Source organism: Tupaia chinensis, unplaced genomic scaffold (assembly GCF_000334495.1).
Source record: "Tupaia chinensis unplaced genomic scaffold, TupChi_1.0 Scaffold145257_1, whole genome shotgun sequence".
Lineage (NCBI taxonomy): Eukaryota > Metazoa > Chordata > Mammalia > Scandentia > Tupaiidae > Tupaia > Tupaia belangeri.
This window is the reverse complement of record NW_006205117.1, coordinates 1,361,231-1,387,128: the sequence shown is the minus strand read 5'-3', so window position 1 is coordinate 1,387,128 and position 25,898 is coordinate 1,361,231. Positions and strand designations below refer to the sequence as shown.

Genomic DNA, 25,898 nt, shown 5'->3' with positions numbered 1-25,898 from the left:
TATTTTTCTATGCAAAAATGCATCATGACTTTTCTGACAACCCAATATTTTAAGTTTAGTTTCTTCAATGTTCAATTTATCCCTCCAACTCTCATCTTTTCACAGTTTTACAGCTAGGGAATTTGCATACTTTTTGTTTCTTAGAGAAACACAGAAAATTAGACATAAGAACCTTAATGTAGTATATAAGTTGGTGACTACTTTGGTAAAGGAATTCTCTGTTCTAAATGATTTTTGTCTAACAATGTGCTATTGCATTGACATATATAAAATGAACTCTGTTTAGTATTTACACAGATAGAAATTTAATGTTTAGTTTGTTCATTATTCAGTAAATATGCCTGTCATATCTGTCTTGTTAAGTTCCCTTCCTGTGCTTGACCCTATGAGAGTGGTGTAATTTATGCTGTTTTCTTCGTGGGGTTCTTCATTTGATGGAGGGATTACGGTGATCATAGCTGTTAACAGTTGTGAGAGAACTCTCTTAGTATCTAGATGCTGGGAGAGCATGGGATATTTTGAGAAAATGTCTAACAAAATTTAGCTTGCCTAGGATAAAGAGTATATTGGGACTAACAGATGGTGTAATGATTATGTCGCTGGACTCCCAAATAATTGACTGTGGTTTGAGTGCTGGACATGGATGCTTAAAACTCATGCTGGGCACGCGTGTGTGTATGCCCAAGATCCCGAGAGGAGAATAGAGGAGAAGGGATTGTGGTGTGGCCATGCCCTCTACAGGGTGATTTCTCACTTTCTGTCTGTCTCTACAGTGAACACACATGCCCTATGGTAAAAATCACTTTTTAATTTTTTTTAGAAAAGTTTTTGCTATGGGGCATGTGTGCTCGCCAGACAGACAGAGACAGAGAGACAAAGTGAGAAATCACCCCCCCTCCCAGGGGGATGGCCATGCCACAATCCCTTCTCCTCCATTCTCCTCTTGGGATCTTGGGCATGCTCACACACGCGCCCGGCTTGAGTTTAAGCCACCGGATCCAGGACTCGAACCACAGTCAACTATGTGGGAGTTCAGTGACATAGCCATTACGCCAACTGCTGGTCCCCCAAAATCACTTTTAATGATAAAGAAGAGTGTATATAGAGGTGAGGCTTTGAAGTGGGAGGGAGGTCTAGCAAGAAGGATTTCAAAATTTAGGATTTGAACTTGATTCTGGAAGGGAACAGGAGCCACTAAAGAAAATGAAAGCAGGAAAATCACATGATACATTTGTGTTATTAAAAGTCATAGTGTAAGGAACCAGCAGTTAGGGTAATGGCTATGTCGCTGGACTCCCACCTAGTCGACCACGGTTCGCATCCTGGACCCGGTGGCTTAAAACCCATGCCGGGCGCGTGTGCATGTGTGCCCAAGATCCCGAGAGGAGAATGGAGGAGAAGGGATTGTGGCGTGGCCATCCCCTCTGGGGGGAGATTTCTCGCTTTCTTTCTGTCTCTGTCTGTCTGGCGAGCACACGTGCCATATAGTGAAAAACCTCTCAAAAAAAAAAAAAAGTCATAGTGTACTCTCCAGGGCTGTAGTAGAGCAGCTGAGTTTCATCGTTGTGATCTGTAACACACTGTGGCTAAAGCATAAGGGATTTAAATAGGCCGGATCAGGGATATGCTTAACATTTTCAATAAGAGTGATTCACCTGCACACTGCACTGCTTTACAAGCTGGCCTACAGAAGCAATGTAGTAAGTGCTTGTGGTGAGATATAGACTCTGTTTCAATTTTATTATATAACCAACTGTGGAAAACTCAAAGGGCATTTTATCCTTTTTGGCCTAGAAGACAGACTCTATCAAATAAATATCTTAAGAGATAAATAAAGATGTTCTTTCTAGCAAGCATGGCTATGTGCTTTCTAATGTTCTTTGTAAAATATTAGGTTGTAGGAAAATTATGATATATTTTTCTATACTTTTTAATGCAAAAAGTCAACATGACTTTCCCAACAACCCAGTAATTTACTTTTGTTTTTAATGCCAGTATTAATAGTTGGGAAATTAAAAAAAAAACAAACTGTCCTGTTATTTAATGTAGAAAAAGCTTTTTTTATCCTTACTTCTTTCATGAGAATGAGAGACCAAGTCAGGGATGGGGAAAGAAAGAGAAAGATAAGCACTCCCTGTGAGGTCTAATGCTATGGCCACTCCACCCCTAGGCTTCTCAGTCAGCCAGGATCACTGGTGCACAAACCCAGCATGTTCGAGTTGTGCAAGGAATTGCACCTGCAGTCTTTCATGGGGATCTCGCATCACTTGAGGGACGCATTACTGCTGTGCCACTGAGCTACCCTACTCGAGGAAACCTTACTGGTCATGCTTATTTTGACATTTCTTATGGGCTTGGTATTGAATAAGTCTATATTTCAGTATGAAGCCAAGTTAGGCGAAATCATTCCATTTTAAGGATAGAGGTTGCCTTGTATGCTTTTTTCCTTTGAGCAAATAGAGCATCTACTTCATCCTGTAGTGCTTTCCTCTACACCTATTTTATTTTATTTATTTAATTTAATTTCTCGAGGAAACCTTACTGGTCATGCTTATTTTGACATTTCTTATGGGCTTGGTATTGAATAAGTCTATATTTCAGTATGAAGCCAAGTTAGGCGAAATCATTCCATTTTAAGGATAGAGGTTGCCTTGTATGCTTTTTTCCTTTAAGCAAATAGAGCATCTACTTCATGCTGTAGTGCTTTCCTCTACACCTATTTTATTTTATTTATTTTATTTTATTTTATTTTTGCTCCAGTTTTTTGAGAAATGTAGTAGTATTCCCACTCACAAGAGCTGGTACAGGCATTCTAAAAAGTTCACTGACTAGTCCGAAGGATGGCTGTTCTTGTGTGGCATAGCTGAGATGTTTTATCTACTTTTATCATGAAACTAGCTCTCCAGTTGTGATAAAGCCATCTTCACAAACAGAGCTGATTACAGATATCAAATCATAGGATTAGACATAAATATCATGCCAGTTTTAGCCAAAACACATGGTTTGTTAAAAAGCATTCTTCTTTCCTTCCAACCAGCTCCTTCATTGATGTCATTCTATAGAAAGCAAGAAATGAAAAACTTACCAAAATAAGATGAATTTTTAAGAATTCATCTTAAAATAAATTTTAAATTTTAAATAAATTTTTAAATTTTTCTCATAGGGCATGTGTGTTCACTAGAGAGATAGAGAGAGACAGAGAAAAATTGAGAAGTCGCCCCCCACCCCTTGTAGTGGGGATGGCCATGCTACAGTCCTCCTCCATTCTCCATTTTTGAGCATGCATGCACATGTGCCCGGTGTGATTTCCAAGTTTCCAGGGCTGAACCTTGAAATGCAGTCAGCCGTGTGGAAATCCAGGGCTTTCACCACCGCACCGCCTGCAGTCCCAAAATAGAATGAGCTGGCCCAAAAATAAAGATGAAATTTTTGCCTATTGACAACTAATTGGAAGTTGTCTTTATTGATTTATCAATGTAGTATAAAAAATACTGAAGTAATATTGCTCTCATGTGGAAATAAATGCTGGCATCCTCATACTCATCTGGTATTTGTCCTGTATACGCAGTCAGATGGAACATGTAAGACGTCACTTGGTTCCTCATGCTTAAATGCTACCTTGGTGCTTCCAAAATGAAATCCTTTCCTTTTTCCTTCATTTAAGACACCCGTGGATTTCATGCATTCTCCGGCCCAAGTATCCGTATACTGTGACCTTAGGGTAAAATCAGGCCTTAGATCTTTTAGTTGTTGAGCTCATAGCTCAGTGCTTACTGGGAGACAAATCCCACATGGCTGACCACGGTTCAAATCTCAGCTTGGGAGGCTTGAAAAAAATATGCTGGACATTTGTGTATGCAGGCCCCAAATCATAACAGGATGGAGACAGGAAGGAGAAGGGATTGTCATGACCACATCACATTGAAAGGTACTTATTCCTTTCGTCATCCCATCTGTTCTATCTCTTTCTGGTCAGTGTACATGCTCTCTGATAATAAAAAAATAATAAATAAGGGCCAGTAGGTGGCAAAGAGGTTACATTGCTGGACTCCCACATGGTCAACCATTGTTTGAGTCCCAGTCCCAGTGACTTGAAACTCATGCTGGGTGCATGTGACTGCATGCCCAATATCCTGGGAGGAGAATGGAGAAGAAGGGATTGCTGTGTGGCCATTGCCCCCTGGGGGGGTGATTTCTCACTTTCCCTCCCATTGTCTCTGTCTCTTTCTCTCTCCAGCAAGTACACATGCCCTAAGGCAAAAACTTCTAAAATTAATTAACTAATTATAAATAAATAAATGGCTTTCAGATTTTTTTCAGTGGTTGGGGGGTAAAAAAAGGACATTATTTTGTAAACACATGAAAATGATTTCATGTTCATAAAGTTTTATCAGCAAACAGCTATGCTTACTTTTTGTACTGGCTGTGACTCTTTTTATGCGATGGCTGAGATGAGTAATTTGGACAGACTGCATTATCTGTATAGTGTACAGCCTCGAATATTTGCTGTTCTTTAAGAGTTTGCTGACTTCTGCTCCGGCTTATTTGGAGTGTGAGGGAATTAAAATTGCTGTTCTTTAAGAGTTTTCTGACTTCTGCTCTGGCTTATTTGGAGTGTGAGGGAATTAAGAGATTCTTCTTGTTTTCTTAGGATGGGGGTTGAGTGAAGGGCAAGACATATATTAGTTAACATATTTTTCCATTGAGTTGGGTGGAGAGGGTTGCATTTTTCTGACATTTGGAAAAATCCAACTAAGGCTCAGTTTTGAATTTTACTAAACTGTTCTGGTTCCACCTTAATTTGAAAGAGTCACAGGTTATCAGAAAAAGAAAAGCGCATGGAGCCAGCATAAGGACAGATCTGCTACTGGTAGGCATTTAAAGTCTGATAAGAGATATTCATTTGGTTTATAATTTAAAAATCCTATTTTAATTGCTATTCCATTCCTTTCTTGTTTTGAGGCAGATGTCCTCCTCCCAACTCCCTTAAATGGAAAAAAAATAATCTTTTTAAGCACCGAGTGTTCTATTCCCAGCACATGTGTGTAAGTTTTTCTTTTATTTTTGTTTAAATTTCTTTTATACATTTATACATTCAATCACATATGTCACTTAGCTTGCACAGTGAATATTGCAGCATGTATACATTTCTCACCAGTGCAGTTGAGAATGCTATACTCATGGGACCAGCAGTTAGCATAATGGCTATGTCACTGAACTCCCATGTAGTCAACCACGGTTCAAGTCCTGGACCCACCCAGTGGCTTAGAACTCACACCAGGCACATGTGCGTGTGTGCCCAAGATCCCGAGAGGAGAATGGAGGAGAAGGGTTTGCGGTATGGCCATCCCCCCCTGGGGGTGATTTCTTGCTTTCTGTCTGTCTCTCTGGCAAGTGCACGTGCCCTATAGCAAAAACCTCTCAAAAAAAAAAAAAAAAGAATACACATTATCTTCAACAGATAATAACCTTTAATTTCTCATTTTGAGAATGATTTCAAATATGCATCCCTTGAATATATGAGAAATGAAGCCAATGTTTTTATGGTTATGTATATTTGATAAGTATTTGACCACGTGATTTTACATAAGCCTCAATGTTTCTTGGTGTGGATAGGTGAGATACACTATTTGAACATTCAAATATTACTGTGAGGCTACCAGCATAAGCACAAGTTCGAGTTTGGATGTTTGTTTGGTTTTGGTTTTAATAGACTGATGCATCTTTTTAAAAATGAATAGAGGGGGAAAAAGATTTTTGACAGCAGTATAGCCTCAGAAGTTGAGGCATTTAAGGTTGAACACTAGGTATCTGAAAAAAAAAAAAATCTAAATTTCTGGATGGAGTCCATTCATCCTACCTAACTGCAGCTTGAAGATGAAAAGTACTAGCTAGACTGGGACTTGACTGTATGATTTGAGTAAGTTTGATATTTTCTCCTGCTATCTGATGCTGAAGGGAGTAGGTCATAGGGAGGATGTGATTTCTGCCACTACTCCCAAGGTCAACATCATCTTTAGATCTGTTTCTAACTGCTGGTTCCTAATGGCCGAAGCACATGACTTTTCATCTAGTTGCTCAACAAATTATTGTAGAGTAGCCTTTCCATACACATACCTTTTCTGCAGAGTATACATTCCAACACCCCCAGTGGATGTCTGAAGCATGGATAGTGTAGAACCATGTTTATGTGTAGGACACACACACACACACACACACAGTTTTTTGAACTTGATAACTGAGATGGCTCCTAACTGACTAATGGATGGGAGGTACATCCAGTGAAGATGCATTAGACAATGGGATGATGCATGTCCCAGGAAAGGAATGGCAAGAGATTGCATCACACTACATGGAATGGCCTATGATTAAAAACCTACCAGTTCTTTATTTCTAGTATTTTCCATTTAGTAGGTGACTACTGATGACCCAGGATAACTGAAACCATGGAAAGTGACACTGCAGATAAAGAGGGACTGCTGTGTTCACTTCGTTTAGCTGAGTGACCTAAACAAGGGCAAATCTACATTTGCTATGGATAGTACCTCTGAAACATCCCCTTCATTTGAGAGCGACTCCTCTATCCTCTGAGAGAATGAGGCTGCCTCCTTTTCTGTTGATGAGAGTGGGAAGGCAAAAGGGGTTTTACCGATTTGCCCACAATCACACAAAAGTAAGTTAGCCAAGATTCTAACCTCAAATCTGCTAGCCACTGTACCAAGTAGCTGTTGTATTCACCACATAGCCTCTGTTTCCTGCCTCTGGCTTTTATTCTAGTATTCTGTTCTTCATTTGACATAGTTGAATGTCATCCTACGCTAACTATTTTAACTAATAAAGACAATCTTGGCTCATACAGAATCGTACACGATAGTCCACCCTAGCGCTTCTGTTCACGTAACAGTCCTGGCCTTCTGCATCATAACTCAGGCATGAAACTTGAGTCCTGAAACCTCTGAATCTCTCCTTCATTTACTTTAGGTTGTAAAACAATGACATTTCTAACGAGTTATGTGTAATTAGACTATGCTATAAAAGTAATTTTAGCTTTCAGGTTATAATTTTTAACCCATCTGTACTCTGAAAGGATTACTGCAATAGTATGAACTGGAAATGCAGGATTTTTGGAACAGAAAGTTTAAAAATTTTATTCAGAGATTTTTTTTAAGAATCATTTTTAATTTAACATGATGGGCGGGGGGAGAAGAGAAGAGAGGAGAAAGAGAGAGCGAGCGAGAGCAAGAAAGCGAGAAAGCAAGAAAGCAAGCTGGCAGGTCCAGGATTAGAGCCCTGCTGCCCCCTCACCCCTTTCCCATTTAGGGATATTTATAATCCATTGCAAGTTTTGAAAATGTGAAATAGTAGTATTCGAAGTTGTTAGAGAAGCTTAAAAACATTTAAACCATTTTAAGAAACTTCTCATAAAGTTGGACACTCTAGTATGTTGCATGTGAAAAACTGCTAAAAGTCTAATTTTAAATGTTTTCGGGAACACCCGTTCCTTTCATTTCCATTCACGTTTTAGCATAAGTACAGAATCCTCGGTGGTTCCCGAGGTTTGCTTGATGTTCTTTGAGCCTCATGACTGCAGCCTGAGGACTTAGCATCCCTTGTGTGACGGTGAGGCAGTGATTGGCGCATTTTGAGTAGAGATTCTGGTTTGAACTGAAGCACCGTTGAAGGGAAATAAGCAGTCAGTTCCTCCTGTGTGCTAAGGAAGTCTGAAGCCCACACCCCTGGCGAACTTCAGGAAATAGGAGGGCTGGAGCGGCACAGCTGTAAAAGGAAACGCATTGCAACCTTTATGGAGGGTTCCAGGTTCCTCTCCGTAGACCTTCCAAGTACCCTGGGCACACTCGTGCCTGTGATCTGAGGCTGGCTGAGGCTAAGGGGTGAATCATGGCGTCAGAACCCCATGGTGGGTGCTGTTTCTCTCCCTTTGTCTCTCTCTCTCTCTGGTTCTGTCTTTCTCACTCATGGGAGAATGAATTCATTAAATCGTAAAAAAAAAAAAAATAAAGAAGTAGGAGAAAAATGAATACTTCAGTGTATGTCTGAGGTTTTGTCCACCTCACTTATTTCTTCCCTTTCTTGAATAATTGATTACAATATAAAGAATTACATTTTCACAGTTGGGTTTAACAAATGGTCATCTTCCTGTGCTTTTAATCTAAGACATTTGTTTCCTCGTGAATAGGATGAGACATGCCAAAACATCCAAACAGGAGATAGTACTTGTCATGTAAATTTAGATGGGAAGATAAATAAAACAAACTGTCAGTGTGCCAAGTGCCCAGAGAGGGCTGTGGGACCAAAGAAAGAAAGGTTGATTGTGTAATCTTCAGTTTCCCTAGTTTTCATTTTTTTGCCACTCAGTTTGTCTGTTCTATTGATTCATTCATTCCCTTCCCTCTGTTAACCTCTGAGTGTTGAGTCTCCCTTGGGTAAATTCACCTAGTTGTCCACTTGAGTGTCTTTGTGTTTAGCAGACTGAAGGCCCTCAGGTGTAGGAACTTTGCTTTTCACCTGTACTTCTAGGTATCTGTCTGCATGCTGGCCTCCAGGGGCTTTTTACATGTCTAAATGAGGAATCATTTTTGTTGTGTTGCTTTTGTGCTCAGGAATCTATGGGAACCACTTGTTACTAGTCAAACTAAGCTTCTAATCTTGACTCTTGTTTCATTTTTTATTAGATTTACGATTTACATTCTTTTTTTTTTTTTTTTGGAGAGATTTTCACTGTAGGGCGCGTGCGCTCTCCAGACAGACAGAGAGAGACATAGAGACAGAAAGCGAGAAATCACCCCCCAGGGGGGATGGTCACGCCGCAATCCCTTCTCCTCCATTCTCCTCTCGGGATCTTGGGCATGCACGCACACGCGCCCGGCGTGAGTTTTTTAAGCCACCGGGTTCGGGACACGAACCGCGGTCGACTACGTGGGAATCCAGCGACATAACCATTACGCTAACCGCTGGTTCCCACGATTTACATTCTTAAAAAGCACTTAAGGAACACAATTTATAATCTGCCCCCACAAGTAAGCCCGGGTGATCATCTCCACCATGTAACCACCACTTCATTCACGCCGACCTCACTGAGTCCCTCCCACGCCATGTGCATTTCTCCATTGCCTTGTTATTTAGTGTGGCCACCCTTGCTACGTCTCTGACTTGACCTGTCTCTCTGAAACATGCTCAATTGAGGTCCATCTTTCATAGCATGTATCACTGATCATACTTTGATCCTTACATTCTTTAATTATTTTCAGGTGATTCTTCCAGTATGATGTACAGCTCTTTGCTGCAAGTAGGGATTTAAAAAAAAAAAAAAAGAAATGAGAGCTTTTTACAGTGCGTGTGCCAGCCATCTCATACTAAGTACTCAAATATTACAGAAATTTAAAAATTTTATTTCAAGTCCTTATATACATTCAGTCATGTCATGTAGTTTGCAAAGTGAATATTCCAACATGTTTACATTTCTCCCCAGTCCAGTCGATAATACTATAACGTTATCTTCAATAGATAATAGAAATGGTTTAAAAATATTATTCGTGTGTGTTCACTTGGCAAGCGTTATATGTCCAGCCTTGTGCTAGGAATAGGGAAGTCGTAGATTGGAAAAAAAAAAAAAAAGAACTTTATTGGCAGGCAGGAAGGGATCTCCTTTCTGTGCCTCCAGCGTACCAGCACACAACTCTAATGCCTCCTCTTACGTTGTGATGCCCTGCTAGTGCCAGTGGACCTCTTCTTTGGCTTTAGCACCTCTAGAATAAGGAGGGGGCATTACAGTTTTATGTTCTCAGAGCTGGCATTGAAGCTTGCACATCCTAGGGTCTTTGGAATGTTTGAGATGGACCACTGGGTTGGGGTACGGTGTAATGTGAAAAATGTTCCATTACAGTCTATATGGGGTCCTGAGGACAAAGTGGGGGAGCACTCAGCCTATTTTTCTATTTCTTGGTCAGAGTATGCCCTTCTTGCCAAATGATAACCTCATCATATCGGGGGGGGGGGGGATGCAGCCTCATTTGGATAATACTTTTACTTAAACCAGTCCTTATTTGGTGGATTACATTTTTGAGTTGGAACTATAATTTAGAAGCATGTCAGTTGGCTAAACAAGGCTCTTCTGTGTCTAAACAAGGACTTAAAGGCCATGTTTTTACAGAAAGGGTGAATCTATTGAACAATTCTACTGGTGTCTGAATGGTAGTTAGCGCATTTGTTGATAGAATCTATGTAGAGATTTCTCTAAACTGTATGTAAGATACTGTTAACACAGTGGCCTTTTCTGGGGAGGAGGCCTAATGTGCCATTCAGATGAAAAAGAGGATTTCTACATTTTCCTTTGAGCTTTCAGTACTATTTCAACTTTTTATTCATGATGACAGTGTTTTACTTTAAACATGAGTTCATAGAATTGATGTGAATTCTAATTAAGAGTAACCACCTTAAGTAAGTTTTTGGGAAGTGACTCTAGGGTCAGGGAGAAAGTTAGGACTGTCAGATCTTGCAAGCATGTTTCTTCCAAAGTGGAAGAGGTGTATCCCTGTGAAATGATTGAACAGGCAGGGGATTTTCGGTGGAGCAGATGAGAAAAAGTTTTCATGTGCCGATGCATGGTCAGAAGGCCCAGGGCCCACAGATGGAATGATGGACTCTCACTGGGCTCTCACATAGTTGCCTACTGTTCGAGTCCTAGACCCAGTGGCTTAAAATAAACTACACTGGGTGCATGTGGATGAGTGTCCAAAATCCTGAGAGGAGAAGGAATTGTGGCGTGACCATCCCCTCTAGGGGGTGATTTCTCGCTTTCTGTCTCTCCTGTTTCTGTTTCTCGGCAAGCGCATGCGACCTATAGCAAAAATGTCTTTAAAAAAAAAAAAAAAAGGCTCCTGGGATAGGTAGTTTTTGCAGATACTACCTTTCAAAGGCCTTGGGTCCATGGATGTTGGTATTTAGATCAGTTCTGTCAGCCCAGGCCAGGCTACTGAGTGATGGGCCACCCGAGTTGATTTTATGTTGTGTCACAGAACAGTGGACACCAGGAGTGCCAGCAGATTGTAAATATTAGTACCTGGCTCTGATGGAAGATTTTTTAAAAAATGCTTTCTAGCATAGACAGTGTTTTTATTTATTTATTTTTTCCTTATGGTTTGAGTGAAGAAAAACACCATTGACTGTATGATAATAAACGATATTGGGAAGGAATGGTTAAGGGAATGAATATTTTGAAGATTACAGTAGGATCAGCATTGTTAATAAGGGATATAATTTCATGCACCCAAATCTGAAAATGCTTGGATGTGATAATATTCCTTTTCCTTGTCTGTCAAAATCAAAAGGGCTTATTTTGTAATACTAATATAGTGGACATTTTGGGGGGCAAACTTAAATAGATCACTTACATATATTATAATCTTTCCCACTATACTTTTGTTAGATAAATATTGGGTGGTTGGAAAAGTCATGTGCATTTTTGCATAGAAAACCATAGAAAAAATATGTCATGACTTTTTCAACCATTCAATAAAAGATTTCTGTATATATTGTTTTAAATGTATTTCAAAATTCTACCACCCTTCTTCAAATTAACTATGCTAAGCAACTTCATTCACAGCAACATATACATGCATAATTTTAATATGTTATACTATACTTACCTTGCAACTTGCTTTTTAACCTAATAATAGATGTTAGAACTTTTTCTGGGCCAGGGAACAGCAGATGGCATAGCAGTTATATTGTTGGACTCCCACATGGCCGAAGGCAGTTCGAGTCCCATACCCGGTGGCTTAAAAAATGCCAGGCATGTGTGCATGTATGCTCAAGATCCCTGGAAGAGAAGGGATTGAGGCATGGCCATCTTCCTGGGGGTGCAGTGATTTCTCACTTTCCCTTTTACTGTCTCTGTCTCTCTCTCTCTGGTGAGCTTGAGCTCATGAGCCCTAAAGCAAAAACCTCTACAAAAAGAAAAAAAAAAAACCACTTCTTCTGGGCCATTAATTATAATTCATCTTATACGTTGTAATGGCTTTAGTCATCTACAATTTTTTTTTTTTATTGCCAAGGAAGTATATGTACAGAAAAAAAAAAAACCACTTCTTCTGGGCCATTAATTATAATTCATCTTATACGTTGTAATGGCTTTAGTTATCTACAATTTTTTTTTTTTTTTTTATTGCTAAGGAAGTACTTGTCAGACAAACAGAGGGAGAAAACACCCCTGAATAGGGAGTGGTCAGGCCACAATCCTATCTCCTCTCTTTCTCCATTCTGTCAGGATTTGGGACTTGTGATTCAAGCCACAGAGGCTAGGATTCAAATAGTGGTTACCATGTGAGATCTGGCCCCCTTAACTACTGGGCTATGGGGTCAGCATAGTTTTTACAATTTGAATGCATCATATTTTCATTGTACTTAGGTTTGAGGACAAATCACTAGACTTTGTTCAAGCGGAATGTATGCCTAAAGAAATCCTAAGGGATTTTATAGAGAATGGGAGGTATTTAAGATATTTTGTATTCTATGAACTGGTATCAGGAGCATGAAATGAAATAAGGAAATAGAGCTTCAAAGAATAATGAAGATCTGCAAAAGGCTTTGTCAGATAAGTTCTAAATTATTATTGCTATAGTGTTTGGGTCAAAGTATTTTTGGGACAAATCATATTTAAAGAAAGATCAGACCTTGTAGATAGCAGTGGATTTATAAAATATATATCCTTGTTTATTTTTTAAAAACATCAATGCTTTGTTCTCTTTACTGATTAGTTCTGTTTTATCCTTTGAAATGCTTACCATTATTTTTGGGAAAATAAATTCCGTAGCGGGAAGGGCTGCTTGCTTTTTCAAAAATATATAACAAGAAAACCAACAATTTGTGGACATTTTGGTCATGTACTTTGACCATGATTAAGAGGCTACTGACCAGTTCGAGACCACTGTTTTATTAAAATATAGGTTACCACATTGAAGACTATAAATAGGCCTTTTATTGGTTGAAAAACTGTTGTTCTGTGCCCATCATTTTCCTCCCCTCACCAGAAAGTTCATAGTGTCATTGGCTCACACATTGTGTTTTGCTCACACATTGTTGGTGTTTGGGTTGTGAATATGGCAACACTTTAGAAGATGAGTCAGCTGTTTCGTGGTGGTTATTTAATACTTAAAATTCTTTTTATAGGTCTAGAAACTCATTATTTATAAAATAATCTATTTTACTGAATTTTTGGCCTTCGACCTCATTCTACTTTGTGGTATAATTTTCAAAATGTTAATACTCAGTGATTTCACATTCAGTTGTACTTTTTTTTTTTTTTTAACCCATTATCATTTTGCTTGAGCAGCTTCATCTTTTAAAGCTTTTTGAAACCCTTAAGGCATTAAATACAGTGCTGGAAGCTTGTTAAATAAATACGTGTGACACCACAGTTTTCATAGTGCTTTATATGGGTTTACTCGCCATCAGTTAAATCTGTTACAAATAACACTTTTAATTGTTGAAAACCTGATGTTTTGTGAACCAATCCTCCAAACTTCTTGTCCTTTCCTCTACTTGGAGAATAGTTTAGAATATATTTATCATCACCTGGTCATGCCATGGAGCCCCTAGTCCAGATATTACTGGCTTATGAGGAACTCTGACCTAGAATACAAGCCTATACATTATTGCTTCTTTTTAGACATTAATGTATGTGATCTAGTAGGAAAAAAATAATGTTGGTAGTTCACTGTGCTTCTAGTTGTAGACTATGTTTTATGAGTCAACCAATTAACCTATGTGTTACCACTTTTATGATAGTCTTGGAAGGTCAGTGAGATCCTTTTTTTATGAAAGAAGAAATAGAAGCTACGAGAGGCATGTAGTTGTCTGAAGTCTTAGAGCTGTTAAGGGTAGAACTGCTATTCAAACCCAGTCTACCAGACCTGAAAGCACTTCTGTTTCCCAAACTGCTCCTAGTAGACTTTAGTTAGCAAATGATAGAGAAAAGAGAGTGGCTGGAAAAGGAGGTAGATGATTTGAGGGGCTCTCTGAACCAACTCAGCCACTTCTAGTCTAGCTATATGACTTTCTCTCCTTTTTATCCCTCATTTGCAAAGCAGGGATTCTAAATCTTAAGATAACTGTGAATATTCAGTGAAAATGTATGAAAAGTCTTTGACACCTTCGTAGGTCTTCAACAAAATGACCGAAACTGCCCATCCCCCATCCCATGCAGGTCATGTCACCATTTTGTGAAAGTAGTTGCCCACATTGACCCAAGTCCTAGATGATAGACCATGGATTTTAAGACATCTTCAGAATTAAAATTTGTAACTTATTTATTATCCCCAAAGGGAAGATACTGGTTACAATGTTTCCATCGTGTTTTTCATTGCAACTCTTTTGAAGGGCTGAACAGATTTCAGTCCCGAAAGCAATGTAATTTGTAGTAGGGGTGTTTTCTTTTTATTTTTAATCATTTGTTTTAATCCCATTTGAAGTCACAAACATTTCTGAAGTGTCTCATGCTGCTTAGGGCCCTGGGCTGTCCTTCTGTCTTAGCTTATTGATGTGGTGAGCTGTTAGAAGAGGTAGGAATAATTGAAAATGAAACAGCATTAGGAAACAAGTGAGTTGTACGCATATTTCTCTGACCACTAGAATTTCGATTGGGCTAATCATTGAGTTTGTATAAATTTTATTTGTGAAGCAAGTACATTTCTTTGACTGATGCTTTCTCTTTTTCTCTTTAAAATTGTTTTTAGGATGCAGAATAGAAAACTGTGATTCCTGCTTTAGCAAAGATTTTTGTACCAAGTGCAAAGTAGGTTTTTACTTGCATAGAGGCCGTTGCTTTGATGCATGTCCAGATGGTTTTGCACCATTAGATGAAACCATGGAATGTGTGGGTGAGTAGTTTTTAATGTAACTCTCAAATGGCAACTTTTATTTTAACCCTGTTTCTTAAAAATATGCATGTTGGATATATTCGACCTAAAAACAAATGAGCTTTTCTGTCAAAAGTAAAGCTTAAATTCTTTACTGACCTTCTGAATTCTTTAAGGTGTCATTATGATGAGTAGTCTCATATATCTTGCTACAAAATTTGCTAGCTGTATATTGCTGAGCAAGTGAAGTAGCACAGCTACTTCAGTGTGCTGAAAAAATGTGTTTATCATCTATGTAACATATCCTTTTTTTATTAATACCTTTTTAGTAACTATTTGAGAAAAACATTTATTTAGAAGAAAAAGCAACATTTTAAGGAGGACCATGTCAGAAAACTGTTATTGTGTGTTTCCTATGTGTATTAAGCATGGAGCTTTCTGCTTCATAATTTGCGGGGAGGAAAAAAAACAAACAAACAGAAAACAAATATATTTTGTGCCAAATACGTTTTATTGATGGTTGACTGAATGTTGCAAAATATATTAAAACATTTATACTTACTAAATTTAGATACCTAGAATGCATGCTTTAATATACACCTGTGTATTTTGTGTACATTCATTATTTGTGAAAAATAATCTGGAATACACATTTTACAAGTTTTAGATTTTTTTAGTATCTGCAAAATACTTTGGAATTTTTATACCACTGATTAAAAGGGAAAGATCTGTCAGTTGCTACATTTCGTGAATGCCTGAATCTAATCCTGGATATAATGACATGTTCCCCCCCCCCCCCTCACCCTGGTATTATTTGGCATGCTATAAATCTGGTATGACATGTAATAGAGCTATCTATTATATATTAGACTTTTTATTCCTTAAGATGGGGAGATAAATTTGACAACTTTTTTATTCTTCAGAAATGTTGCTGAAATAGTGTGTAATTATATATTTGGACACTTAAAGAGCAGAATACGATTAAGTGAGAGGTTTTTGAAGAAATGTATACACTTAAGTTCCTATTTTAGTGTGAGCTAATGCATTCATACAGGCGAAACTCCATTAAAAATAAGAGTCACTGTAAGAGCAGATGCAGAACATTGAATTTGTTTTTGAGAGGGAAGACCCACACCCATTACAAATGTCAGTGGAAACATTTATGACATCTTTTACTATAAACATATTACAAGTAGAGTTCTGTGCATTCCTCCAAATAAAAATATCAAATGGCTTTGAAAACTCTCTGAATAGTTTAGCCGTGATGCCTGCTGAGATTTAGAATGCTGTAACAGTAATTGTGTGTGCGTCTCTAGTTCTGAGTCCTTCTTCATGAATATGAAGGGGCTTTTCAATGGTGAAGAGAAGGTCTAAGTTTGCATATTTTCATCCTTTCACTAACTCCCTCCCAACCTCCCCAGAGGAGGTAAATCCCTATTCCATGACAGAAATTTAAGAAAGGGGATGCTATAACCTTTTACATATCTAGGAAAAGCATATCTTTTCAGACTTCTGATCGTTTGCTTACTTTTCAAACGATAGTAATGTACAACATCAATTTAGGAAATAAGCAATACATACACTATAGTTTCCAGACACCTGTTGAAAGAACATCGAGAGAATCAGAAAATGCAAAACAAGCTTCACGTACTTTTTATTTTTTTTTTTTAAGGTCAGGGAGGCATTTAGAATAAACCTGTAACTGTTGTCCTCAGTCATGGTATAAAAATAGTGTCATTTTCTTTAGGTTTGAGCTGTTTAATCTTTTAAAAATTGTCCATTTTAAAAGTGTCATAGACCTGATCTTTAGTCTTCTTTCAAAAAATGAACTAAAGAAAATGGAAAGTGACAGCTTTTAATTACTTATGTGATATTTGTTGTAGATGTAAGTTTGCTATGGTTCAAAGAATTAAAGATTCCAAAAAAGCGAGTATAGGTCTTTGTGGGCTATAAAACTTAATTTTTGATGTCTAAGATGGGGGGGGAGTGGAGAGTCACTGCTACATAAATTGGGCAGCAGCAGAGGAATAGATACCAAATTGATGTCTTTGTATTTTTAAAAAATCTTTATTAGAAGGATGTGAAGTTGGTCACTGGAGCGAATGGGGAACTTGTAGCAGAAATAATCGCACATGTGGATTTAAATGGGGTCTGGAAACCAGAACACGGCAAATCGTTAAAAAGCCAGCAAAAGACACCATACCGTGTCCAACCATCGCTGAGTCCAGGAGGTGTAAGATGGCCATGCGGCATTGTCCAGGAGGTAGGTTTGAATAATTACCATCCTGTGCTGTGTGCTTTTCCGAGTTCTCCCCCTCTCTCGCCCCCCTCCCTCGCCCCTCTCCCTACCAATGAAAATTACTTATCCATGGAGGAAACCTGATAATAACATGGGTGGAGGGTAAAATTCTGTGTTGTATTTCAGAAACAAATGCTTCGTTTATAAAGAATATAAAGTGAATATTTCATTTACTTTCATGATACCTTCTTAGAAGAGTCCATTACAAATAAGCTTTGTAAAATGAGTTTTCTAAAAGTGGGACTTTTTTTTTTTTTTTTTTCCAAATGTACCATAAAAGCTGTTCTTATGAAATCAGGCCTTTGCAGATGTTTCTCAGAGCGAAGCTGCCAACTTTTGGTTGAGAAGAGTTTAGATTAGAACGGTTTATGGAATCTGTAAAATCATCTGCATCATTACTAGTTGAAGATGACAAGTTAAAATAAACTTGCCCCAGCACTGGTAGGGATAAACGTTGTCTTAATGTTACCACAATTAGCTGTTTCTCTTTGTTTTGATAATAATTTGTAGAAAACAGCTACTGGCATGTGTGTGTTTATTCAAGGCCTTGTAGTAATTGTGCTGATTTGCAGTAATTATTCTGTAATAACAGGATCAGGCCCATTTAGAAATGGAGACGAGTACACAGCTAAGGTGCCGGCTGAAGCGGAGTCCTTGAGATGCGCTTTTCTGCACTGTCACTGTGCTTCGTAACGCCACAGTCGTCGCTCGTCCCATTTATCGTATCAGTAAGCGATGCTATGTTGCCAGAGATAACGTTGAGATTTCTAAGTGAGAGAGCGAGAGCGAGAGAGAAACAAAGAAAGTTGTGTTTGGAAATCTGCCCTGTAAAATAATCAAAGCTTTTGTTTGCCTTCTTATTTTTATTTATTTATTTTTTTTCTGTTGGTACATAGCTTTTCAAGCTTCAGGATGATAACCTAGGGAAAAAAATATCTGCTTAAAATGGGTTGACATCTACATTTTGCTGCCTCATAGAGAATGTCTATGATCCATGAAAAAAGACAAAACTTATAAGACTTGAAGACTCCAGTCGGCCTTTGAGAACTATTAGATCCAGACTCAGAAGCTACTATTAGGAAAGCAGCTTTTCCTCTCGAATTAGTCTTGCTTTTCTTTACCCGGTCTTTGAAACAAAGTTTTTCTTTTCTTTTCTTTTCTTTTTTTTTTTTTTCTTTTGAGGTGGGGGGGCTGCTTTTCCTTAACAAGGATGGTTTTGTTCACTTAAACTGAGTATTTTTTAGTCAAAATATAAGAAAATATTTTCTTACAAAACTAATAAGCCACTTCTTGGATAGCTGAGAGCATTTAACCTGCAACCTTCTGCCTAAAAACAAACCTGATGTATTCAGGTATTGGAAATAAAGACTTTCTTTGTTGGATATTGTTTATATAATAGCCCCTCTCATCCCCCTTCTAGCAACATGGTGCCCCAATTGTGGTTTACGTTAATAGCAAAAATTAAACTAAAAATGCTTTTATGCCAAACATGCTTGTGCCTAACTAGAGCCAACACATTTCTCTTCCCTCCAAACTCTATTTTGACCTAGCACCAGTTTTGCTTCAGACTTTTCTAGATAAGTTAAATTGCTAACCATAATGTTTGCTACATTATATGACCAACAACAGGATCCTGTCTTAATGGAATATCACCCAGCACCATTGGCAGTTTAACTGATGTCAAAACAAATGCTTATGCATGATTTGCAAATATTGTTTTTTTGACAAGTGAAATAGCAGTGGATGTGGATAACATTTGGTAAAACCTAAATACAAGTTAAATTGATTAGGAAAGACTAACTATTGCTCTAATCCCTGTGCATACATTTATAGTTTAATAAACCTACTTTTATATCATCTTTAAGTAGAATTTCTAAGTTCTATTGGAACGGATTTGATCATTTTATTAAAAGGGTGCAAAAGTAGAATTCGTTGTTGATAGAAATGGCAAATTACTTTGCTACAAAATGAGTTCTATGTACAAATGTAGGAAATGAAAACTAGCAAATTAATTTTGGAACTTGAGTACCAATTGATAAAAATTGGCATAACTTCCAGTGGAGTACCCCACCTTGCCTCAGGTGAGAGAGGGAAAGGTTCCTTTCTTCAATAGGTCATGGTGATTAATGGAAGAATGGAGAAGAAAACCGCTTTATCCCATTTTACATCTTGATTTAATTTTAGTGATCTGCTTTGACAAACCATGCAAAAATGTAAGTCGTAATCAGGTTGGGAATACAGGCATTTTTCAGATCTTTTCAACATATGTATGGATTTTTCTCCTGTCGGAGCCAATCTTAACCTGATTGCACACAAACGCAGCCTGAACCTCCTTCACACTAAAGCAGCAGCACATTAAAATCAGCTGCTTTTGATTACTGGAAAGCATAAGCTAGAGGTCAGCTTAATGGAATAGTCACTAAGGGTATCAAATATTACACTGAAAACTATTTAATATGAGAAAATAAATGGGTATAAAAGTTTTTAAAGAGTGTAATGCTCTGGCCTATTTTTGTCCTTAATTGTGATATGCTAATGTGCTTTTCAAAACAATCAAAGAAATCTGGAAATAGTGGATTGACTTATACTCGAAGTACTCAGTGTTCATTCTGAAACTTTTCTTTTAGATCAGTTATCTTTTCTTTGATGATGCTGCAACCTGTAAGATTTCATAGACTTTTCTAACACTCATTCTTCAGGGGCTTGGTCTGCTGATGAGGATCTCTGGGTCTGTGCATCCTGCCAACTCATGAATTCTGGGACTTCTGGCAAGTCACTCAACCTCTTTTGGCCTCTATTTCCTCATTTATTAATAGAGGGTATTGGGGTAGGTTGCCACTTCAGTCCAGTCTGGGTCTACAATCCAATGATTCTAGGATTAATTGTCAAATGATGTGGGGGAGTTCTGTGGTTGTCACAGGAAGGATGAGGATGAGGCTTGGAAGTCCGAGAATACCATTTCATTACCAAGAAATGGAACATTTTCCAAGCAGCTGTACCGTATGTCTGCTAAACCTTCTGCATCTGGCAGGTTTTACCCTGCCATTCCAGAAAGGACTCTGCTTGTGTATTCAACCCTCAAAGACTAAACAAGATTCTTTTAAAATCTGGATATAACCCATGGCTTAGCTACCAGTGTAGTGGAAGTATAGAGAAAGAAAAAAGAGTGAAAAAAAAAAAAAACAAAAAAAATAAAACCCCAAAACCAAAAAAATAAAACCACCAACCATGGAAAAAGAGAAACATGGAAAAAGAAATATTGAACAGTGAGTATAGAAAACAAGCGAAAAAAAAAAAAAAGAGTAGCCTACTTAAAAATTAAAGGCTGTACTTATTGTAGGTATATAACATCTTTTCTTCCCTTCTCCCCATACCAAATACACCAACTAATGAAATTAATCATGTTGGGACTAATTTATTAATGCATAAGCTGAAACTTTAAATGGAAGGGATTTCAAATCTATACCATATCGTATATTAGGCAACATCTAAAGAGAAAAATGCAAGCATGTTGTTATTATATATTTAAGTGGCAAATGGAAGAACAAAAGCGTGGTTGCCCAAGTATAATGCTGGCAGGTACTTATATCCAGAAAATGTCGTCTGTAGACAGCTGTAAACTTCTACATATCTACATGGCCAACGTCATGACCTCAGTCTGAAATTTTCTGTCTTGTCTGTATGGGACTCCTTGTTTTTACGTTAAGTCCTAAAACAATTCATTTTGCTAATTTATTTAGTCAGATAATCACTGAGCACTACTTTTTACCAGTCGCTGGGCTTGGCAAGAGATTGCTCAAAGAGTAAAGACTTTTCTTTAGAGGGCTTTTTCGAGAGGGAACAATTCCAGTAAAGAAATTAGTAGATGAATGTGCTTCGTTTCACATGAAGAGAAGTGAAGCGGGACAGGAAAATAGGTAGTGGCTTGGAGGTGAGCTGGTTTATGGAGGGTGTTCATAGAAATTGAGGAATTACATTTGATCAGAGACTTGCAGGAGAGCTTTTGAAAATTTAAGGGAAATCTTATCTGTTTGTGAACATCTTGATTCTCCCACCATATTTTAGGGAAGAGGAAGAACTGCATTCCAGGGAGGCTCTGACTGCTCCAAGGTGATCTTCAAGTTACTAGTAGGAGAGCCAAGAGTTGGACCAACATCTCATTGCATAGGAAACCTATGTTTTCTTGTACCTTTTCTTTGCTTATAATAAAAATCAAAGATAAAGTCATGGTTGCCCAAGGTCAAACAACTCAGTTTGTAGCTTATTCTCCATCCAGTGAGAGATGATATTTTACTTTTGCTCTGTAAATGCTTCTAAAGACATCACACCTTGCCATTATCACTCCTCCTGATATCTTTCAACTTGAAAATGAAATGCATCCCAAAGGCCCTTTTATAAATGCCAGAGTATTGAACTATTGGCTTTGCTTTGATTAAGCTGCCTTTATTAATGACTCTCTAATGTTAGTGTCATAGATCCTAGGTTGTTGGGAGAAAAAAACGTATGACTTCAAGATTGTTCTTTCCATCTTTACTCTTTCAAAGTTGGTGCTTCAGGTGATGCTACCTTGTGTTGAGCCACATCCTGCATTCATCTGTGAAGCTCTGGATAGTTGAACCTGGCCTGCATCTAACGTCTCTGTGCCCAGCATGATATGTATATATATTTTTCCAGACACCTTTTTGCAATCAGACTCTTACTCTAGGTAATGACTCTTGACTCTCCTTGGGTAGCTTTCTGTTCCTTCACTTGCAGCCGCCTCAGCTCACCACTGCACAATCATTAATAACTGTAAATTGCAACCCTTTAAGTCCTTGTCACATTTCTCAGTACTATACTAAAATTTAAATATGTAATCTGCTACTGTATATTAATTCAATTCGAAAATGACTTCTCTATTATGAGAAATTACCTAATCATTATCTACTTTATTTTTGGGCGATATATTATTTGTGACTCTTCATTTGGTAGAAAACAAAATATTATTAGCAATTTAGAATCTTAATCTCTACACACATCTGCTTTTTAAAAGGCAGTAGTATGGGACTAGCAGATGGTATAATGGTTATGTCACTGGACTCTCACATGGTTAACCATGGTTTGAGTCCTGGACCTGGTGGCTTGAAAGTATGTGTGTGTATATGCCCAAAATCCCAAGAAGAAAAAGGAGGAGAAGGGATTGCAGTGTGGCCATCCCTCCTGGGGTGTGATTTATTGCTTTCTGTCTCTCTGGCAAGCGTATGCACCATATAGCAAAAATCTCTCTTCGAAAGCAATAGTATTAAGATCTCTCTAATCTGAGTTTTCTGTATATAAACTGACAGCAACATGTGGCCTAGGTATTAGATAATATAACCAAAGATGGTTGTAGATTGTGATAGATTAAACTGAGAGCAGGAAATCAGCACATTTTCAATAGGATAGGGTCAAAAATATGCTTTGGACATATGTTCTTTATTTCTCTACATTTTGTTTACATTTGAGTTGCAATTTATGTGGTCTGCTTTCTGCATGCCAACCTCAAGAATAGTTTGAAAGAGAGGATAAGAAACAAACTCTTTTCTTTTGAAACTTTTGGTTTGTCAGAGTGTCGGTGTTGAAATTATATGAAGAAGAAGGTGACTGAAAGGGAATTTGTGTTGTCTTTCTGTTTGCTGAGCTATTCTATTTCTTTGACAAATAAATGGTTTGTGTGAGTCCTTTTAAATTAAAGCATATTCCAGGCACTCTGGATACACAGAAGCTAATCGTAATGTACGCACACACAGTAAAGCTGAAGGAGCTAATCAGAGTGGTCATTTTTCAATGTTAGTCTATAATTATTAGGTTGTCAGGAAAGTCGTGTCGTATTCTGTTTTCCTATACAAAAATGCACCATGACTTGCCCAATGACCCAATGTAAAGTTATGTTTTACAAAGATCTATTTACCTTAAAAAATTCAATAGTTAACGTGTCTGAAATTCCTGCTTCAGGTTATTGACAGTGTTTGGGGAGGTATCTCTTCCTTTTCCCAAGCCCTCCCTCTTCCTTTTTAATTTTAATTAATTTATTTACTTAGTTTCCTGGAAAGTGATAGAGGATAAGCACTGACAACTATTAGTAGTGGTGGTGGTAGTTAGTATTTATTATCTCAGTGTTCTGTTCTTTCTCTCTCTCTCTCCTTCCCTCCATACATGAGAGAGACAAAGAGCGAGAGATAGCACTCTCAGTAGGGTCTTCACACCATGATCCACCCTCAGCCTTCAGCCAACCCCAGAACATTGGCAGCTGTGTGCTCAGTGTACCCAGGGGAGTCTGTAGATGTGAATTGGAAATCTGGCCTTGTGGCATTGCTTCAGAGAGCATTTTGTTTTTACCATTGCACCACTGTCTGGTCCCAGTATTACTCTGCTGGTCCTAATATTACTCTTTTTTAAAGTAGTGATTTCTTTCAGATCTACTAATTCTCATTAGTACTAATTCTCAGAAGGTAAGGGTCTTTGGAAATTGAGAGCAGAAAAGTGAGCTTCAGAGGTGTCCATGAGAAACTATGGGAAGTCCAGAGATGGCAAAGTTAAGTCCATTCTTGAGGTTTGAGATGGGCACAGACATAGAAATCAGATGGGTGCAAAGCTCTCAATTTAGAGGTATAGGGGGTAGATTTAAGACAACTTGCTTTTCCAGTTTCATTTTGAGCCTGTCTGGGTGCCCATCTTATTTGCCAAAGGGGACTGGGAGAGAGTGAATGAGTGAAAGAAGCCACACCTTTCTTCCATTCTCTACCACTTCCCATCTGGAATCTCTACTGGCCCCGTTTAATTACAGTCTGGGGCAGCATGTACCAGCCTCTTTTATGGGCACTTGTAAAAAGAATTTCTCAACTGCATGTGCCACTGAAGGCCCAAGTTCTATGTGTAACATGGCAGAGACAGGAAAATTCCAAAGGGGCCTTTCTTTTATAAATTTTACACAGCAGTAAGCTACTCTGATCTTAATGTAAAATATATAAAACAATTTTTACAACACTCCAAAATAAAAACAACTTTAATAGGACACACATGGTGTCCGTGGTAGATTTTTTTTTTCCCCCACCCTTGACTTTCAGGAGACTCCTCTTTTCCTTCTTATAAGATAAAGAAGTCAGAAATAAAAATTCCCTACCTTTTTTTTTTTTTTTTTTTTTTTTTTTTTTTTTAGAACAACTTATTCTTCTCATCAGGCACCTCTCTGGGATCTTTAAGTGGTGTTGATAAAAAGGGAGCAGGCGGTCTGCTCCTTGAGATTTCCTGTAATACTTCTGCTACTGGATTGACCTTGAACTGTACTTGTGGATATCTTCCAGGATAAGAAGGCAGTTACAAACTATTTTAATGGAAAGAATGACAGAGTTTTACTAAAATCCCAGCATGACTCATGTTGTCATCATACAGAAGTGGTTAAGATAATAAAGTTACTTTATGCAAGGAGAAGTGGCAAAAATATACCATTAATTTAACCTAAAACTAGAAAGGCCATAGTTCTTTGCTTTGCAGCTGACCTATTGATGTCAATTTGGACCTAATCTTTGTGTGTACATTAATATTATTTTCTCAAATTTGCAGACTTTGGAAAAATAGGGCTTACCCAATAGGATTGAAGAGATTAATAATGTTTTTCACAAAAAAATGGATAGTTTAGTTCTGTGGAGAGAAAAATGCTAGCCAGATTTCTGCAGTACTAAACAGGAATTTATCAAATAAGGAAACACATCTAGGGTAGTGAGTAAAATGGGGACAACATCCTTCACATTGCATGTTTCCAGAAAGTTGAAGGTGTCTTGTAAATGTCACTCAACAGAGGCTTGAATAATATGTAATCTGTGCTTTTTGACTTATCAGTGATATTTGATCGAACCATTCAGTAGGTTGTCTAGTAAATATTGAATATATTTGAGACTTTATCATATCTTGGTAATCTAGAAACTGCAGATATCTTGTTTTGGGGGTTTAATTACCTTTTGAATTTAACAGCATGGTGTCTTTTCTCAATTGTAAGATATTCTTATGTAAAGTCATGAGTTACATATTTAGATGTAGAGTTATTTCTGGTGATTATCTCAAGGTCTGCAGTAATAGTTTAGATAACCTTTTGTGATTTTTGTTTCTTTTCCAACACTGGACTTTGAATATCTTAATCTGCATCAAAACTATTTGTTGTGAGAGAACCACAGGGATTCCCCCCCCCACCCCCATAGGATGCAGCACTTGCCAGAGAGAGACAGAAACAGTGAGAAGGAAAGTGACATGCACATGACCATTCATCCATCAGGGCAAATGGCCATGCCAGAGTCTCTTCTCTTCCCTTTTCCTACTGGGATTTTGGGCACAAACACACACATACTGGGTGTGAGTTTTAAGCTGCCATATCCAGCTCTTAAACTGCAGTTGGTCATGTGGGAGTCCAGTGCCTTAGCCACTACGCCACTGGCTGACCACTCATTCCATATTTTTCTATTGTTAGGTCTGTAGGTTCATCAGATCAGTTGTGAAAACATTCATTATTTCCTGTGGTCTAAAAAAAAAATGGACAAATTGGGACTGAGTGGTACAACTGAGAGTTCATAGTCTAGTTAAGGATGAATAAAATGCACATTAAAAATAATTAAAGAAGTGGTTTAGGAGAAACTTGAATTTTTAAATGTCAAGTAAGTGTTGTTATAGGCTCCAATATTATAGAAAAACAGTATCATTTTTAGCTGTGCTTC

The 25,898-nt window shown here is 37.9% G+C and overlaps 1 protein-coding gene across 1 annotated transcript in view; it reads left to right on the top strand.

Annotated features, from left to right (window-relative positions):
* RSPO2 (R-spondin 2) overlaps nucleotides 1-25,898 on the top strand; it is a 175,287-nt gene that overhangs the window by 104,261 nt on the left and 45,128 nt on the right. Inside the window, 2 exon segments of the mRNA XM_027768053.1 lie at nucleotides 14,754-14,897; nucleotides 16,951-17,139. Of these exon segments, the coding sequence (XP_027623854.1) occupies nucleotides 14,754-14,897; nucleotides 16,951-17,139 (333 nt within the window).